At 37.0% G+C, this 20,307-nt stretch overlaps 1 protein-coding gene and 3 pseudogenes across 4 annotated transcripts; 3 read left to right on the top strand and 1 right to left on the bottom strand.

Moving 5' to 3' along the window:
• Nucleotides 1–857: 857 nt before the first annotated feature.
• LOC147546017 (purine permease 3-like) lies at nt 858–2,326 on the bottom strand. Its single transcript, XM_086633916.1, has 2 exons — nt 1,483–2,326; nt 858–1,376 (listed from the first exon to the last, which is right to left on the bottom strand). The coding sequence occupies exons 1-2, from the start codon at nt 2,254–2,256 to the stop codon at nt 1,044–1,046; spliced, it is 1,107 nt and encodes a 368-aa protein (XP_086490042.1). The 5' UTR covers nt 2,257–2,326; the 3' UTR covers nt 858–1,043.
• On the top strand, nt 2,083–7,266 carry LOC147546016 (purine permease 1 pseudogene; annotated as a pseudogene). The gene is made up of 2 exons (XR_015223290.1): nt 2,083–2,221; nt 5,853–7,266. The product of XR_015223290.1 is annotated as a purine permease 1 pseudogene (transcript).
• A 3,407-nt stretch (nt 7,267–10,673) lies between these two features.
• LOC147546015 (purine permease 3 pseudogene) lies at nt 10,674–12,072 on the top strand (annotated as a pseudogene). Its single transcript, XR_015223620.1, has one exon. The product of XR_015223620.1 is annotated as a purine permease 3 pseudogene (transcript).
• Nucleotides 12,073–17,355: 5,283 nt separating this feature from the next.
• LOC147546014 (purine permease 1 pseudogene) lies at nt 17,356–18,769 on the top strand (annotated as a pseudogene). Its single transcript, XR_015223289.1, has one exon. The product of XR_015223289.1 is annotated as a purine permease 1 pseudogene (transcript).
• The last annotated feature ends 1,538 nt before the right edge of the window (nt 18,770–20,307 follow it).

The raw sequence follows: 20,307 nt of genomic DNA, 5'->3' as shown, positions 1-20,307 counted from the left end.
CGAAAGCTTGCAAAAAACCTAAAAGGTACTCCATTTATTTTTTTGCTTTTTCGCAGTGGATTCTGATCAGTTTCTGTTTTATATGTCTCATAATTAACTTCTCTTTATCAAACAAGCTTCAGTGGAGTTCTCAATAACATCGACTATGATTGATTTTAATAGAAAATTCAAAAACTCTATCAAAATTACAAGTTCATAAATTTCGCGAGTAACATCTGACGGGGGGAAGTATTCAGATATCAATTGTTGATGACTAGTCACCTGTTATATAAGAGTGCTAATCCTTGTTTGGCTTTCGTATAAAAAGCCAAAGAAAATTTACTTCTTTTGTCAAAAAAGATTTCCTTTTCCTACTTCCTCACTAGAAACGTACTTTATGATTTTTGAGTTATTTTGTTGTTTGAGTAGACTTGCTTTTTTAAAATAGTATGGTTCAATAATCCGGGACACTCAGATTTCAGTGCTTCTAGTTGTGTATTTTTTTTTTAATTAAACATGTGTTGTGTAGTGAATGAGAGATCTTAATATCAGGTCTCATTCGTCTGAAATTAACAAATCAATCTCTCTGGAACGATCATATTAATAGCCAGTAATTTTGTGAGGATAGATGTTTTGTCCGACCCCGAAATTAACTACTGTTGTTTGTGTGATTCTTATATATTAATTCATAAGTACCTCACAATTGTTGATTGACCTCAATTACCAGCACAGGGAAAAAGAATTAAGTCATTCATTAAGGCACAGTTTTAAGTTTAAAAAACTGCGGTCAAATTTTTCTTTTACTCATTCTTGTATACATGATTCGTTATAATAGATTAAAGACCCAGAACTCTTCTATGATGTTAGTAGTCGAGCGATTATAGTACAGTAGAACAACATATTACTTTACTAGGAAAATAGCTTGAAATGGTATAACGTGTATTATATCCATGGTCACGATAGGCTTACAACTTTAAAAATATGGATATTGGCATAACAATTAATGATGTAAAACGGTAGCAACAGAGATAGAGAAACAATTGAACCCATCTCTTGCAGGTAAGTCACTTAGAGATATAGTTTTTGTGGGTTGAAATTGTTTCCTCTTTCTTTGTCTTCTTGTATGATCCATAAAAGTAAGAGGTGAAGCCCCAAAGTCCAAGAGCCAAGGCCATGCCTTTTTCTCCAGTGAACTTCTCATGGAGCGCTATCACTGCGGCAATCTGGGTGATTGGAAGAAACGCCGTGCTGATAATTCCTGCAAACAGAGACGAGGTACAGTAGATAATACCCAATCTTCCAAAAAACATTAGCTGCCAAACTACCACACTCGAACCTAACATCAAGTAATACTTCTTCTCTCCTAACCTGAACTCACTTGCTTCTCTTTTCATTGCCTGCATAGTTAAATTGCAGAGCAAGACATGATCTAGTTAATTAGACAAAATGAAGTAAATTAAAGGGATAACAAATTTCAATATATTAGTCTAAAAGTGTTTGTACCGAGAAATCGTTGTTTATGAGCATCCCAATAGTGCAGAATAGAGTAGCAAATAAAGCCATACAAAACTGAAACTGCAAAACTAGAGAAAGATTCATGGCCTGATCACTACTACCCTTGGCATAGGCAACTTGTGTCCCAACTAAAATAAATCCTAGCAATGCAGCAGCACCAATAGTTATAAAGAAGCCCAAAAAATACTGAGAATCGGTGACACCAGGTGGACGATCGCCGCTCTTTCTTATACCAAGAAGGATTGAACCCATAATCATTAGAATAATAGCATTGATTGAATAAGGAGTAAACTTCTGTTTAACTACAATAGAAGCAATCAATGAAGTAAAAATAAGTTGAGTTGATACTAGGAGTAAAGATGTTGACACAGGAAGAAATGACAAACCATAACAATACATGAAGTTGTCTAATCCTTGAAACAAGCCTATAATGGCAGCGAAGTAAAAGAGTTTTGGAGGTGAAAAGAATTTAAGATTAGTAGACGTTCGATCATTTTGAATATAGAGTATGGCAAGAGGGATAAGTAGTACTGGGAATCCAACTGTTTGTAACCAGCTCGATAACCACTTTTTATTACCACCATGCAGGAAATAGAGCCGAAGTAGTAAAGGTCCGGCGATTACGCCAGTAGCATAACATGTGCAGCTTACGAAGAAAAGTCCCCATTTCTTCACCAAAGGCTTCTTTCCTGATTCATCCTTCTCCTGGTCATGCTGGTTTTCTAATGTTAGTACTCCTTCCTCAGCTCTCTCAGTGTTCATGGCTATGTTTTCTTTCTAAATAACTTTGAAATAACTACGATCACACTAGGTCTCAAGTCTGTCTTATAGTGTCTGATGCCGACTGCAAAGTAGTCTAAGTTATATATGGGGAGACAGTAATTCAGTCTTTTAAAGTTTAAGTTAAACTAATGACTGATACCTTACTCATAGTTTAGTGTACTATGACAAGGATTAGGCAAATCAATACACAAGTAGATAAAATGAAAAATTTTAAGTACTTGTTTCAGGAATGATTTAAAATCAAGTAAATGGCTTCTATATTTTGGTCGTCTTATTGTTTTTAATATACATTTTTTAAAATTATTATTATGGTAGATGAATATTAATATAATAAGAGATTCGAAATCAAAGCTGTTACCAAGTACCATTCAAAATTCAAAATGAATAATTATTATTTAGTTCTGCTTGTCTAACTGAGTTCTGCTTAATCTAGCTAAAAAACAAAAACTTCTAGCATAATTAAGAAAATCGGAGTTATCCTGGTGATCGAGATTAGGTAGTCGTTAGTATTATTGTATTTACAGATCTCTGACTACTTAGTGAAGAGTTTCAATGTTTAATTCCCCAATTTGGATGAGAGTGAATTGGTTAGATTTGGACCAGCAAGATAACAGTATGAGAACAAGATGCACCAAACAAAACCAGCAGAGGATCAATAGAAAAATGAAAATCAGGGAAGATAATAAGGATATGCGCCCTCAAATTTTGGTACTTGTAGTGGGCTCTTGGTGTTTAGTTTTCTCTTGGGTTGGGGTTTTGACCTTGTGTACCATTTAAGAAAAGAGAACACCAGACTAAGTTGAGAAATTTTATTTACACTTATGGTTTTTACCACATTCACTAGTGGTTATTTTCACTTATCAGTCACACGGTCACACCCGATTGTAGTACCACTACCGTTAGAATCTGTGGAGCCTCTATCTGTCTCAACACCCATTTGACACCATTGGGAAAGCGTCTTTCCAAACAAGTCTTGAGGGATTTTTAATCGGTAAAGTTTTGCGGATGACATAGAAATGGGGCTAGAGAGATATTGACGGATAAAATAAAGAGATCCAAAGGGAAAGAGAGAGAGAGATAGAGAGATGGTTGGTGATTATTTGATGGCGGAACGGGGAACAAGTTGTTCGAATAGCACCTCCAATGCAAGACTCAATTTGAAAAACTTTAAGTGCTACGTAGGATTTATTGAGTCTTTAGAAAAGAAAATTCTCGCCATTGCAGCACTCAATTTGGATCTCAAAATGATGTGACATTATTTAATGTTGAGATTTTGAGTATCTCAATTTTCTTAGTCAACTCACTTTATATTTTAAATCCTTAAGAAGTTTCTCTTCATATACAATTTATTTTTATTGAATCTTTGAATGACATGTGTATCAAGTAGAGTTCTTTTTGAGATTTCCATATACAAAGTTTAAAGAAACACTATTGGAGGTGTTCTAAAGTTTTTTGATCGACTACGATCTACATTAGTTGTTACAAGGCATTGATACATCATTAAGATGTGATAAGCACGATAACCGCCTAAGTTCAACCATCAACGAAAGAGGCTTAAAGTCCAACAACATGAAAGAGGCCTAAAGTTCGACAAATTTATTACATTATTTATACTTTTAATAACCCAAGTTCAATAAACAATGGATTCCACCTCTTCTGGAAATCGAACCTGGGACCTCCAAGGTAATGGAGTCTATGTCAACACTTTGAACCACTTGGGCTAGTAAGTGTTGACGGAGATGTTCTAAAGTAGAGGCTTGGGAGTTGGAGGAAAAACTGGTTACCCAGTGAGTGAGTTTTGTTGGGTACTAGACATAGCCCGTGCTGGAGGCACGGTGAAATTCCATTTTCAAATTTATAGTGTGATTATCATACTTTTGTTAAAAATCATAATCTTGATGTATCTTAGAAGCTCGGTGCTGCCACTCTTAAGTCATTCTCACATTATTGGAATCACACAAGGCAAGCTAGAAAAACGAAAGGTTTACTTGTAAATGAAGCTCAAGAGTCTTTAGCTGCAAAATGGATCAAGCATTGAATCTTTGTATACCTAATAACAACACAAATATCAAGTTAGCATCAAAAGATAAACTCTACAAGTCTTGAGGGGATTCGATAGTTGCTTTAGTTCATCAAGTTTGATCAATAAAGTTTAGTATTTTAGTTAATTCTTCTTAGTTTCAGCCTTTTAGGTTCTACAAGTCTTAAGACGAAGATCTAAAGGTTTTTTCTAGTTTTAAAAGTTTTAGACGAAGATCTAAGGCTTTTCAAAAAATTTCGCTGCGTCACTAATAACATAATAAGTCCACTATTGCATTATACAAAACGTAGATGCCCTTTTACATTTTACTGTTGGACTCCACGCAATTTGGTTTGTGTTGCGTATAAAACAAACCTATTCTTACATGTATCTACACATTCACTAAATAATCAACACATTAGTGATATATTTGTGTATTTGTAAGAGGCAAAACAAATATTAATTTTTTTTTTTTTTTTTTTTTACTTTTTACCTATTTTATATAAAATTTGGACTTTAAACCCAATCAAAATCTATTAGAACACGTTTAAGAATGGAGACTATCTGAAATCTAATGGACATGTTGTAAGTATCTTGAATATGAGTCAATACTTAATCCGGGTTGCGACCAGAAACCACTTTTAGAAAAAAAAATTATGTTTGCCCAAGTCTTAGTAGGGCGGTTATGAATATAAGGAGCATCCATGTACTTTCGAAGTTAGAAAGAGAAGTTGTGAGATAGTAAGCTATGTAAACTGAAATCTTAGAGATAACTTCGTAACTTGTTTCTCATTCATGTGGAAATTATCGCGTCATTATTCACCGGGGAGTAGGTTTCATCAACCGTGGTTGTGCACATAATATTTTATTCTCTTGAGTGTGTATGGATTACGATTTTGAATTTGGAAGCCATTAGTTGTGGGCTTGTGGTGGTTTAGAGTACAGTTATTTATATTTCTAAAAATAATAGCAAATAGGTATTCTTCGATTAAAGAAGTTGATTGATAAAATTTTATGTAGTCAACATAACACTACAAGCGAACTGAAATACACGAAAAAGAACTCGTAATGGCTAGGGAACTTAACTTCTCTTATGCAGTTGATGGGCAATCGTGACATAATTTGGTTTAGTTGCAATCATTCAAAAGTAAGTTCCATTAACAAATACTTGTATTGTTAAATAGGGGAGTTGAATAAAATAAAAAAGGAGCAACACATTTTGTTTTAAAGTAGGTAGCTGCCAGAAATAAGAAACTAATATGTGATAAACTCACTCTTCATTCTTTTCCATTTAGTAATTTGTTGGTGATGAAGGAGAAGAAGAAGCTACCATGAACATCCATATATTTTTTCTAAGCTACTATTAATAATATCAAGTCAAAGTAAGACTACTGGAGTACTCATTTTCTTCTATTCCATGCTTTTCTCATTTATTGTTCACTTGAGTTTCCTACTTAATAATACCTTTTCTCTTCTATCTCTTATCCTTATAAATATACCAGACTACCATCCCCACTACTAAATCTCATCTCTCAATTCTCCATACTACCTGCAGCTACCCTCTTCATCTCAAATTAAACACAAGCTAAGAGGAAATATAGAGATCAATTAGTTGCCTTCTTACTATTGTCATATAAACCCAATTGTACGTATTCGATAGATACATCAAGACATGGCTATGAGCATTGAGATGATGGAGGAAGGAGTAGTACTTGGTCAAGAAAATAACACCAACAACAAGCTCTCCCTCTCATCTGATGAAAACAAGGACTACTCCAACAAGCTTAAGTCTATCATGGCCAAATGGGGTCTTCTCTTGCTTTACTGCACTTGCAGTGCTGTAGGCACCATTGGAGGACCTCTACTACTTAGACTCTACTTCTTACATGGCGGTAGCCGAAAATGGCTATCAAGTGGGCTGCAAACTGCTGGATTTCCTATACTACTCCTACCCCTTTCAATCCTTTACCACCGACGTGATCAAACACCCGGTTCTATCAAGTTTTTCGCCTCCCCAAAGCTATTACTCTCGAGCATTATAATTGGGTTATTACTAGGAGTTAACAATTTCATGTACTCGTACGGCTTATCGTTCCTTCCTGTATCAACTTCTTCTATTCTTATCTCCACCCAACTCATTTTCACTGCCTTATTTGCATTCATAATGGTCAGACAAAAATTCAGTGCTTTCTCTATCAATGCCATTGTAGTAATGACTTTGGGTTCAGTCCTACTAGGTATTGGAAAGAGCGGTGACCGTCCTGAGGGTGTCTCAAGCTCACAGTACTTGTTAGGGTTCATTCTAAGCATCGGTGCGGCTGCATTAGGAGGATTTGTGTTACCTTGCACTGAAGTAGCTTATGCTAAAGCAAGCAAATTCATAACTTATCCTATAGTTTTGCAGTTTCAGTTCTGTATGGCCTTATCTGCCACAGTTTTCTGCACAATAGGGATGCTTGTGAACAAGGATTTCTCAGCAATGCAGAGAGAAGCAAATGAATTCGGGTTAGGTGCGGAAAAGTACTATTTAGTGTTGGTTGCTAGTTTGGTAGTGTGGCAGGTGATGTATATTGGGACTTTGGGGATCATATTTTGTACCACATCTCTCTTTGCTGGAGTGATTAGTGCAGTTTTGCTCCCTCTAACCGAGATAGCCGCCGTGATAGTGTTCCATGAGCAGTTCACAGGAGAGAAGGGAATGGCCTTGGCTCTCGGACTTTGGGGATTCACTTCTTACTTCTATGGATCTTATAGGGAGTCTAAGAAGCAAAACGGAAACTCTGAAACTAAGACATCTCAAGAATCTTCATAATACTACAATGAATAATGTAAAAAGGATTCCCTTCAAACAGAGTTTGCTTTCATAGTTTACCAACAGTTTTTTTTTCCCTTTTTCTTTTGAGTTAATTAATCATGTATAATCATCAATAGTGTTTGTTATGTTATACGAATCCAATTATGTTTTTAAAGAGCTCGGATATATAACGTTCTTTCTTAGACATGTTGTACTATGCTTTGAGACAGATAGCCTACTAAAAAAGTTTCTACTTCGACATGTGGATTATCTTCTTAGATACTAGGTTGCTTCTAAAATGATTGAACAGAATCAACAGAATATAAGGAAACTGAGAGGAATAGAAATTCGGCTCCTTCATATAAGGATTTGATACTATATACCTCGTTCTTATCATGTGATTCTTAACTGAAGAGCATTTTAACCGTTTTACGTAGAGTTTGATTCCGAATTGTTCGCAACTTTTCCTAATACTTTTATCAACAGTTTAGTAAAACTTGACATTCCTCTTGGAAAAATTTAGATGTGTAATTCTTACATGAACAGGGCAGTCTGATTTTATAGATGGGCGAGTGAGGGAAATTGGGTTGATACTAGGAGTAAACTTCTGTTTAACTACAATAGAAGCAATCAATGAAGTAAAAATAAGTTGAGTTGATACTAGGAGTAAAGATGTTGACACAGGAAGAAATGACAAACCATAACAATACATGAAGTTGTCTAATCCTTGAAACAAGCCTATAATGGCAGCGAAGTAGAAGAGTTTTGGAGGTGAAAAGAATTTCAGATTAGTAGAGGTTCGATCATTTTGAATATAGAGTATGGCAAGAGGGATAAGTAGTACCGGGAATCCAACTGTTTGTAACCAGCTTGATAACCACTTTTTATTACCACCATGCAGGAAATAGAGCCGAAGTAGTAAAGGCCCGGCGATTACGCCAGTAGCATAACATGTGCAGCTTACGAAGAAAAGTAGTAAAGGTCCGGCGATTACGCCAGTAGCATACCATTCAAAATGAATTAATTATTATTTAGTTCTGCTTGTCTAACTGAGTTATACTAATAAAACCATCAGAAAGGGTCAATAGAAAAATGAAAACCGAAGAAGACAATAAGGGAATCTGGGATGTGCGCCCTCAAATGTTGGTATTTGTAATGTGCTCTTTGTGTTAAGGTTTCAATTCGGTGCCGGTTTTGGCCCTTAAGGAAAGGAACACCAGAGGAACTCCGAGAAATTTTATTTACACTTACGGTTTTTTCCACATCCACCCGCGTTTATTTTCACTTACCACTTACATCCATTTTTACGGCATGCATTCACTAGGTTATTCATATAAATATTTGACTTCTCGGAAATATGGTAGTGAAAAATCAAGTCTCGCCGGAATATTAACTTTTCTTTCTCAGTTGTGCCACTCTATCTAACAATTTATCCCCTCTGTCGCAAATGTTCATGCCTTTGTTAAAGAGAAATGGTGGAGGGGAAGGTTTTTTCTTGGTAAGAAATGGTAGGGGTCGGCCCAAGGATGGTGGTGGTAAGAATCTCTCTCTGGTACATCTAGTAGGTGTACACCACCAGCTATAAGAAGCCACCAACTCTCCCTCCGTAGCTTCTTTCCGAAGGCATAACCAGGATCTAGTAGGTGTGCACCTCAGTTACGCCATTTGAAAAGTGTATTTGTTACTGGTGTCAGGCTTTGAGTGACTTCAAGTTGTCAAGTTTTCGCCACGGATAGGGAAAGAGGGATAGAGAGATATTGACCAATGACGATGTCAGTGTATGGATTTGGTAAAACATTTAAGGCAATTCAAATAGACAATCCATTGGATGGGCGGGCGTGTGTGGTACGCCTGGTAGGCCTTCCTACATGCGTCTGTTCGCCTAATCTATCTGTGCGGTCGGACAGGTTCTGCCCGCCCCAGTCGACAAATGCCCCAAACCTTTGTACATGTCCGATTTGCGAGGCCAAAATCCCAGCTCTAGTCTGTTGGCCTCTGAGTAGTATATTATTTCTTAGTCGATAAAAACTCAAGTGAGGCTGTTATTTCAGTCAAACCATAACAGTTGCCAACTTAGATAGGGATTGTTCTCCTTCCCAGGAAGCTATCAAATTCATCTTTGTCTTCTAGAAGTCTTTACTAGGGTTCCAATTATTCTCAAGAGTGGAGCCAGGGGCTCACCCACTCCTGAATTTTATTCCACCCACGAGTTTCTTGCTTACACAAGTAACATTTTTTTAAGCTTTAGCTCAAATTTTAGCTAACCTGTGCAAATGTTTCTATTGGTAGTTTTAGCATAAATTCTTTATTTTATTGAAAAAATTTGATGTTTCGGACAACATAATTTTATTTTTTAATGCTTTAAATTATTTCTCATTTCATTTGCTTTCACATTGTCGTGTGAACGATCACAATTAGCGTTTCATAACTATCTCAAATTCCCACCCTCATCACTAAATTATTATCGAGTGGTGGTTGTGAACATGTACGTGTTAGAAGATGTGTCTTATTTATTCATGTTTCACGTTACAGCGTGATTTAAATTTTATAAATTTGTACAAAACTAAATAAAAAAAAATAGACCTAAATATAAAACTACGTACACCAAAAAGCAAATAGCTCTAAATGTTTTAAACAAGGCCGTAAATACTTGAAAGGATACCCTATATTACGGACATGGATTCAACTTTTTTGCCAAATTCGTTGTTTTTCCCGGACCTAAAACAACAATATCGGTTTCATTCAACATGCGGCTGCAGAAAATAAAATCCCTTTTCACCTCTTTTGAATTTGAAGTGGTGAAGTCTGTTTGGAAAGGTACACCACATACTTGACTCTAACAAAAAGATAGGTTGTATATTCAACTACGTTAGCAAAGAAAGAAAATTTAAAATATAAATATAATATAGAAATCGACACACCTGGACTTTTGCTGGTGGAAGTATTAGTATATAAATTGTTTTTCTTCTCGTTTTCCAATTTTTTAGTATTTTATTCGACATTGAAAGCAACCCGCACTCACAACATTTTTCTCTTGTGATGTCTTCTTCCAAGATTAGGTCATTCTCTTGACTCGCATGTACATATTCATAATTAATAATACAATATATATATTTACTAATTAATATTGTGTTAGATGATCACAAACTTATACAACATATATCTAGTCTAAATGTGTAGCTCTGTACGTTTAGGGTTACAATTTAAAGAGGAAGCCATAGGTAAAGTAAAAAGTTGCACAATCTGATGGTCAAAAGAAAATCTTGTGATAGGGACATGTTACTTACGGTCTTTCTACTATCTTCGGCATCAACAACCATTAGAAAGGAAAATGATAGTATGTCTAAGCAAGAATTAGAAAGAGAAATAAATGTGACTTCTCTTGGGAAATCCTGATTGTCCACCTGAGCCGGTCGGCTGCCTAAGTGTGGGGCATACTATGGTATATTGGTGTGCTAGAAAACAATGACCATTGATCCCTCGTAACACCTTTCTTTTACTCATGAATATTATAATATGACAAAAGAAATAACCTATAAAAACACCACCAACAGTCACCAAATATCTCATCTCATTCTCACTTCATCTCCCAAATATCCTCAGAGAGTGAGATCGACAGAACTAACTAGCACTGACCTTCTCCTCCTTCCTCCAGAGAAACTCTATCTCTCTTAAGGTATATATGGCTCAGCTTAACATTGAAATGATGGAGGAAGGAGTTGTTCCTCAAGATGAGAATAACAACAAGAAACTCTCTGATGAAGTTCATGAAGTGGAGGACATAAAGAAGTCTCTCTTTGCCAAATGGGGACTCCTCTTGCTCTGCTGCATTTGTGGTGCTGTAGGCACCATCAGTGGACCTTTACTACTTAGGCTCTACTTCTTACACGGTGGTAGCCGAAAATGGTTATCAAGTAGCTTACAAACTGCTGGATTCCCTATACTATTTCTACCCCTCTCAATCCTTTACTATCGACGTGACAAAACACCCGGTTCTATCAACTTCTTTGCTTCCCCAAAGCTTGTACTCTCAAGCATCGTTGTTGGCCTAATACTTGGAGTAAGCAACTTCATGTACTCGTATGGGTTGTCGTTCCTTCCCGTGTCTACCTCGTCTATCCTCCTATCTACCCAACTCATTTTCACTGCCTTATTTGCATTTATAATGGTCAGACAAAAATTCAGTGCTTTCTCCATCAATGCAATTGTAGTGATGACTTTGGGTTCAGTCCTACTAGGTATTGGTAAAAGCGGCGACCGTCCTAAGGGTGTTTCTAGCTCACAGTACTTGTTAGGGTTCATTCTATGCATCGCTGCAGCTGCATTAACAGGATTTATTTTGCCTTGCGCAGAAGTAGCTTATGCTAAGGCAAGCAAAGTCATAACATATTCTATAGTTCTGCAGTTTCAATTCTGGATGGCTTTATCTGCCACAGTTTTCTGCACAATAGGAATGCTTGTAAACAAGGACTTCTCAGCAATGCAAAGAGAAGCAAATGAATATGGATTGGGTGCCACAAAGTACTATGTGGTTTTGGTTACTAGCGCCGTGCTTTGGCAGGTGAGTTTTGTTGGGTCTTTGGGGATCATATTTTGTACCACATCTCTCTTTGCTGGAGTGCTTAGTGCAATTTGGCTCCCTCTAACCGAGATAGCGGCCGTGATAGTTTTTCATGAGCAGTTCACAGGAGAGAAAGGAATGGCTTTGGCTCTTGGACTTTGGGGATTTACTTCTTATTTCTATGGATCTTATAGGGAGTCTAAGAAGCAAACGAAAAACTCTGAAGCTAAGACCTCTAAATGATCTACAGAATAGTATAATGAATAATGTAAAAGGGACACACTGTTTGTTTCCCTTCAAACTGATTTTGCTTTCCTTGTTTACGAATAGATTTTCTTTTTTCGTGTGAGTCAATTAACAATATATAATCATGCATCAATGGTATTTCTTATGTTATATAAATCCAATATTGTTTTTAAAGAGTGGGGAAATTATATATGATATTCTTTCTTAGACATGTTGTATTATTAGAGACTAGGTTGCCCCTAAAATGATTGAACTAAGGTGGTAAGGTAAGAGAATCAAGAGAAGAAGGAAACCCAGGGGGAGAGGAATCCGCTCCAAAGAGGAAACCAATATTAACATAATTTGTTTCTTATTATAAGGATTTGAGAACTACCTAGTTGTTATCATGTGATTCTGAACTATAGAACTTTCAACCATTTAAATAAGGGCATACATGTCAATGGACTAATATACTTGAAAGATGATGTATTTTTTAAAAGTTGGTAGTTTAACTACTAAATTGATCCGAAGCGTATGCTAACACCAACATATGTATCTGTCAAACCAATGTCTTTTAGCTTAGATGATTTATTCAACTAATTAATTAGTCCTGTTGAAAGTTTCTTGAATACGGATTGATATCTCACTCGGGTTGCGACCCGCCGACCCGTTTACAAGGCAATGGTAATTGTTTGCCGAGGCCGCATGCTCGACATAGAATTTTGGACCCGTTAACAAGAATGATCTCAGAGACAGAGCTGGTATGCGAGGCAAGACTCTAAGACAGAGCTGGTAAGCGAAGCAGGCTTATGTTATGTCGATTATTAGTATCCATGTGTATTTCGGAAATTAGAAAGGGAGAGTCGGTGGGGCAGTGTGTCAGTGGAATTAGGGTTTTAGTAGCTATATAAACTAAAACCCAGGGATACCTGATGGGATAATTCTCACAAATACCTTGCGTAACTTTTTTGCTTATTATAATGGAAATCACCGTGTCGTGGAGTAGGTCTCACCAACCGAACCATGTAAATCTCTTGTGTTCTGTGTGATTGTTTATTTCCTATTGTTTTTCTTGGTTTACTTGATTTCGTCGCATTAAGTCCAAACTCATTCTGATGATTCTTTGAGTGGGGAATTCAATAAGGTCAACTATCTCCCAAGATGTAACGCTAGCTAGATGTCTCAGGTCCACAGAAGCTCACAAAGAACGTTCACCAAACAAAATCATTGTGGATACTGGCCTACTGGGTGCCTGCTTTTCTACATTATACGGCCTCATAAACAGTCCAACAATATGAGCTGATTATCTGATATTAGCTACAATTGGGATTCTATCATTTGTATGTAGTTAAATGATTAAGTAGGAGGATATTTGAGAATAAAGACTATCTGAAATCCAGTGGGCAATATTTTAAAAATCAACTATTGAAACCTATTGAGACTGTGAACCCCTCCTTGAGCTGCTTTTAATTTTCGTGCTTCTTAAGTATTGATATAATCCTCCCATTAGTAACAAGTAAATCTTGCACGGATGCGCATTTACTATGGTCAAACACTTCCTTAATTGTGCCTATAATTTTCTTTTCTCGGAGTCCGATTGTGAATGTGATGCAGGGACACCCGGCATGGAGACTAATTCCATGACCGGACCCGGTCATGGTCCAATTGGCCAAAGAGAGAAGACTTAGAAAGTTCTTATTTTAGTATATTTATTAATTAATTTGGTTTAGGAATTATGCTATTTTAATATTTCCAATAATTGGAAAGGTCCAGAGTTAGTCCTGTTATTTAGGTAAGTTGCAGTATTTAATTATTTAGGAATTCTTATTCAAGTCTATCTAGGAAAGTCCAAACCCTATAAGAGGGATAACTAGTTTGTCTATTATCTCCAGATTTGAGAGAAAAACCCCATTGAAGTTTTAATAAAGTTTATTATTTAGAGTTATTTGATCTTTAATTTTATCGTTCTTAGTTAGTTATTTTATATCTTTAATTCCGCTGCGTTTCTACATCAAGTGGTATCTAGAGCCATATTTTTTTTAATCAATCTTCTCATCATGGTTAATACTACTATCTCTACTACACCAACTAAGGAGAAATCACCAACTTTCTCTTCTGAATGGGACAACATCAAAGAAGGGTTATCTGCAGGAAGAAAATTGGAAGAAGGGTTCAATGAGTATAAGAAGGAAACAACAGAAAAATTCAACAACATCGATAAAAGATTCGATCAACTCAATGAATCAATCACCATCATCTCCAAGCAACTTGAAGGTATGTGTAAAAACCAATCTCCACCTCCCACCACTATCACACATCACACTCCCACACATCTATCGGGCACCACCACCACCACCACACGTGTTCCCTCTCTAGGTTTCCCACCCGAGCCAACAACACCACTATTCGGCCACACCATTAGCCACCCTCCACCAATTATCACACCACCGTTCATCAACCCCTATTCCCCACACTCGACTTTTCCAACAACCCCATACCACCATTACACACACACGTCAACCCCACCATCATTCTCTTTCACCGAACCAACAACGACTCAAAACCGACCACCACCCGAGAGCCTCTACTCGGCCGAACACCACCTCCAACCCAACCATCAAACCAGCAACCGAAACATACCCGGACCAACCCAACCGGTTACACCTCTCGGCAAAATCACAACTTATCAAGAAACAAGTAACCCATACCCATATACCCGATTCCCTCCTTCCACTACTAACCAAACCGAACACCCAATTTACCAACAACATCACAACCACTCAAATCCCCATTCCGAGATACGAACAACCACATCAGTTATGGACCCGGTTCTACAACCTTCACTTCACCGCCGCCCACTAGAAACCGAGTTTCCCATCCACCATGACCAACCCGACAACACTACACACCTTCGTAACCGAGACCAATCCCTTTCCCTCAACCGAAACCGAGAACATAACCTAACCCATTCCCAGTCCCAAACCCGCGACTCTACTCCTCCTTCAAACCGTCCTACAAACACACCTCAACGACATCCTTTGGTAGGCCATTACACTCAAACCGATCGTGAGAATTACACTCCTCTTTCCGACACCGAACGTTCAAACACTAATTCTTCATACCGTATTCGAATGGAAGTGCCTTCGTATGATGGTTCGATTAATATTGAAGACTTCTTGGATTATGTGTCTAGACTTGAGATTTTTTTTGACGTTATGCAAGTTGAAGGCCCTGAACAGGTACGTTGTGTAACTGGTTATTTATCTAAAACTGCTCTTACTTGGTGGAAACAGGAATCTGAGAATCGACGTTTATTACACCTCCCTCCTATTTCTTCATGGTTAGAATTGAAACCATTAATGTTCTCCCGTTTCCTCCCTCCGGATTATGAGAACCAACTTTGTGTTGATTATTTACGTTGTCGCCAAGGAAGACGTTCCGTTGAGGAATATGCTTCGGAATTCCAACGACTTATTACTAGACTCAATCTCCCAGATTCTGAGTCAATGAAAGTAGAAAAATTCAAGGATGGACTTCGTAATGATATTAAAGATTTGGTTAATTTGAGAGCTTTTAATTCGGTTTCTGAATGTATTAGTGTAGCTCGGTCTTTTGAATCTGATTCCCGTTCAATTTTCCGAGGGCATAGTACAAGAAATCAAACTGTCAGAACTCTACCAGATGACTTAGATCAATCAAAGCAGGCGGAAGACGGTACTAAATCACTACCAGAAAATCCATATAAAAAGCCTCCACCAGTTAAGTGTTATCGTTGTTTTGAAACAGGCCACTATTCTAATGCTTGCCCCTCTCGCGGTAAGGCTACTTTGGTAGAAAAGAAAGCTGATTCGGATACAGATGAGGATCAATTTGAACGAGTTGACACTAGTCCCGACAATGGTGATAGGGTTATGTTATTAACTCGACGAGTTCTTTTCACACCTTTCAAGAGGAATTTATCTCAACGAAAGAATTTGTTCGTTACACGGGGAACAGTACTGAATAAAGTTTGTACTATTGTGATTGACAATGGTTGTGTAGAGAATTTAATTTCTACTAAACTAGTCAATTTCTTGGGTATTCCTACAGTGATTAAATCTTCACCATACAAAACTGCTTGGATTCAGTCCGGTACTACTACAAAAGTTGATCATATGTGTACCATTAACCTTTCTATTGGTTCTTCTTATGTGTCTGCAGTTAATTGTGATGTTACAGATATGGATTTATGCCACATCATCTTAGGACGTCCATGGCAATCTGATGTTGATGCCACTTACCGTGGTCGTTTGAATGTTTATGAATTTCCTTGGAAGAAGAAAATTGTGACATTGTTACCAATTGAAGATGGATCGGAGGAACTACATGCTCTTCACAAACGGTTCGGGACGAACCTCTTGGGGGAAGAGGATGCTGATGCAGGGACACCCGGCATGGAGACTAATTCCATGACCGGACCCGGTCATGGTCCAATTGGCCAAAGAGAGAAGACTTAGAAAGTTCTTATTTTAGTATATTTATTAATTAATTTGGTTTAGGAATTATGCTATTTTAATATTTCCAATAATTGGAAAGGTCCAGAGTTAGTCCTGTTATTTAGGTAAGTTGCAGTATTTAATTATTTAGGAATTCTTATTCAAGTCTATCTAGGAAAGTCCAAACCCTATAAGAGGGATAACTAGTTTGTCTATTATCTCCAGATTTGAGAGAAAAACCCCATTGAAGTTTTAATAAAGTTTATTATTTAGAGTTATTTGATCTTTAATTTTATCGTTCTTAGTTAGTTATTTTATATCTTTAATTCCGCTGCGTTTCTACATCAGAATGGACTATGTTTTTGCATTTCTAGGACATTAGTTGTGGCTGGATTAGACATAGTTATCTACTTGTACCCTAAACCCATCCTCACCTTTTTTTACTATGGACTACGTTTTCTATTTTGGACCCTAAACCCATCCTCTGTTATTTTTTCAAAGGCTGCGATGGAGTTGGTGGCCTTTCATGCCCAATTAATTTCCTCTACCGACATGATGTATATCCGATGGCCATTCTTTGGTCTTGTTACAATCATTCGAAAAGTAAGTTTTATATTAAATAGGTGAGTTGCATAAAAACAAAGAAGAGAAAAAAAAAATGTAAAAGTAGCTAGTGGCCAGAAATAAGAAAGTAATATGTTACTATAAAATAAGAGAAGAAAGTAGTATTTGTTGGTGATGATGAAGGAGAAGAAGAAGCTACCATGAACATCCATATGTGTCTTCTAAGCTATTAATACTATCAAGTCAAAGTAAGACTAGGTATACTCATTTTGTTTTTAGCTGTCTCCTCATTCTCCTTTTCTTCTATTTCATGTTTTTCTCATTTAATTTGGAGGGATTAAATTATTGTTCACTAACCCACCAAAAGAAGTTCACTTGAAATTCCTTCTTAATTATTATCTTTCTTCATTTATTCTTCTTATAAATGCACAAACTACCATCCTCATTACTATATCTCACATCTCAATTCTCTGCATACTACCTTTCATTTCAAAGCACCAAAGTGAATTAGTTAAATACTACTCCATAACCCGAATTGTATTCGATAGATATATAACGAAAGACATGGCAATGAGCATTGAGATGATGGAGGAAGGGGTAGTACTTGGTCAAGAAAACAACACCAACAACAAGCTCTCCCTCTCATCTGATGATGAAAACAAGGACAAGTCTGTCATGGCCAAATGGGGGCTTCTATTGCTCTACTGCATTTGTAGTGCTGTAGGAACCATTGGAGGACCTTTGCTACTTAGACTCTACTTCTTACACGGCGGCAGCCGAAAATGGCTATCAAGTGGGCTACAAACTGCTGGATTTCCTATACTACTCCTACCCCTTTCAATCCTTTACTACCGACGTGATCAAACACCCGGTTCTATCAACTTTTTCGCCTCCCCGAAGCTCTTACTCTCAAGCATTATAATTGGATTATTACTAGGGGTTAACAATTTCATGTACTCGTACGGCTTATCATTCCTTCCTGTTTCAACTTCTTCCATTCTTATCTCCACCCAACTCATTTTCACTGCCTTATTTGCATTCATAATGGTCAGACAAAAATTCAGTGCTTTCTCTATCAATGCCATTGTAGTAATGACTTTGGGTTCAGTCCTACTAGGTATTGGAAAGAGCGGCGACCGTCCCGAGGGTGTCACGAGCTCGCAGTACTTGTTAGGGTTCATTCTAAGCATCGGTGCAGCTGCATTAGGAGGATTTGTGTTACCTTGCACTGAAGTAGCTTATGCTAAGGCAAGCAAATTCATAACCTATCCTATAGTTTTGCAGTTTCAATTTTGTATGGCTCTCTCTGCCACAGTTTTCTGCACAATAGGGATGCTTGTAAACAAGGATTTTTCAGCAATGCAGAGAGAAGCAAACGAATTCGGGTTAGGTGCCGGAAAGTACTACTTAGTGTTGGTTGCTAGTTTGGTAGTGTGGCAGGTGATGTACATAGGGACTTTGGGCATCATATTTTGTACCACATCTCTCTTTGCTGGAGTGATTAGTGCAGTTTTGCTCCCTCTAACCGAGATAGCCGCCGTAATAGTGTTTCATGAGCAATTCACGGGAGAGAAAGGGATGGCTTTGGCTCTTGGACTTTGGGGATTCACTTCTTACTTCTATGGATCTTATAGGGAGTCCAAAAAGCAAATCGAAAACTCTGAAACTAAGACGTCTAAATGATCTTCATAATACTACAATGAACAATGTTAAGGGATTCCTTTTTAAACAGATTTTGCTTTCATTGTTTAGTAGTATTTTCTTTTTTCCTTTTTTCGTGTGAGTTAATTAACCATATATGATCATCAATTAATAGTATCTCCTATGTTATAAGAATCTAATTTTGTTTTTGTTAAGTTTGTGGTCATTAAACTCAAAATTAATTGGCAATGAGTTGAGAAGACCTAAACATTATATTCTTGGTTGCGAGGTGCTGTCTCTTCATGTGAACAAAGCATGTTAACTCAGTTTGTCATGCCAAGAGAAAATCATCTCTATAACATGGGTACTCTTTCGTAGTTGTTTGTCTAAGATATTTGAATTATCATTGCTGCAATACTACGTTTTAGGTTTTATGAAGATTTCTAGAGACTGATGCTCGTCTCCTGCTAAACTTTCTCTTTAGCCACCATTCATTGATGTAGACAGTCGTATACTCTGTCTCTGTGTATATACATATGAAGTGTGGGGTGATGATTGATTAAATGCAGGCACTGGGTTTGATTCGAGTAATGGAGTAACAGATCTCACTGGTACTCACAAGAGGCAACGCTCGCCTGATCTTAGAGATACTAGTTCTCTCTAAATAACTACTAATTTTGTAATAGTTTGAAGCATATAACTATTAGTAGTGATTTAGGGTCTCTGTTTATAGCATCCTATCAGACATGATAATGGATGTGCAATTGATGAACCAATGAAAACTAATGTGTACTTCCAGTAGTGACTATCCTTCCAATATCTTAGTATAACTCACTTCCAGAGCATTGTGATCTAAATTCTAGAATATGAATTAAAGATGGGAAATGCTAGAATCACAAAGGATTTTGACAAAAGAAGTTGCCCAGCTGATGTGGCGGTTGTGATTTGAAAGTTTGACTAGATCTGGGCCGTTAAGATCATAACACAACCGCCCGAGCAGCTGGGCAACTTCTTTTGTCAAAATCTTTTGTGATTCCAGCATTTCCAATTAAAGATTATGAAATATGAATTGGTTTGCACTTATGAATTGATATATATAGTATGATACAAAATAAATAGGTATTGCCTTTCTGTGGAGTGATTAGGCGAGGCAAGAATCTTGCTGCCTCATGCCTAATACAACATATGTTATTTCTTTTAAACCTAAGAAGGCTGACATAGGTCCCCTAATCTTGGACAGAGTGTTGTTTACCTTCTAAAGGTAGGAAAACAAGACAGATTAATGGTGTGTTTGGTTGCAGGATTCCTAAGTAGGATTCCTATTAAAAGTGGAATTTGGTAGGAATCATGAATCCTTGGTCTGTTTGGCTACCAAGAATCCTAGGACTCTTGAATCCTAAGGATTCCTAATTCCAAAATTTGTATTGGACCAAAATTCCACCCTACCCCCTAGGATTTGCTAGGATTTTGGATTAATAAACCTAAATTTCAAACTTAACATCAACAAAAAAGTATTTCCTTCTACAAAATCATTATTTTTTTTCAAAATCATTATTTTTTTTCAAAAATCATATTTTTTCTAAAGACGTTTAAAAATACTCAAATAATAATAAACCATAGGATTCTTAGTTGCCAAACAAGCCAAAAAATATTACTAGGATTCATGAATCCGTGGAATCATGAATCCCAAGGACTCATGAATCCGCGGATTCATGATTCCGTCATCCAAACACACCATAATTTTATTGAA

The sequence above is a fragment of the Eschscholzia californica genome, unplaced genomic scaffold, assembly GCF_041429995.1.
Source record: "Eschscholzia californica isolate CP2 unplaced genomic scaffold, dmEscCali1.0.p SCAF_4, whole genome shotgun sequence".
Classification (NCBI taxonomy): domain Eukaryota; kingdom Viridiplantae; phylum Streptophyta; class Magnoliopsida; order Ranunculales; family Papaveraceae; genus Eschscholzia; species Eschscholzia californica.
This window is presented reverse-complemented; position numbering and strand designations above follow the sequence as displayed.

Excerpts from the sequence above, each read along its gene's own strand:
- LOC147546017 (XM_086633916.1), bottom strand. The coding sequence starts at position 2,256 with ATGAACACTGAGAGAGCTGAGGAAGGAGTACTAACATTAGAAAACCAG. Across the intron at positions 1,377-1,482 it reads TCATAAACAACGATTTCTCG|GCAATGAAAAGAGAAGCAAG; the intron begins GTACAAACACTT and ends TTAACTATGCAG.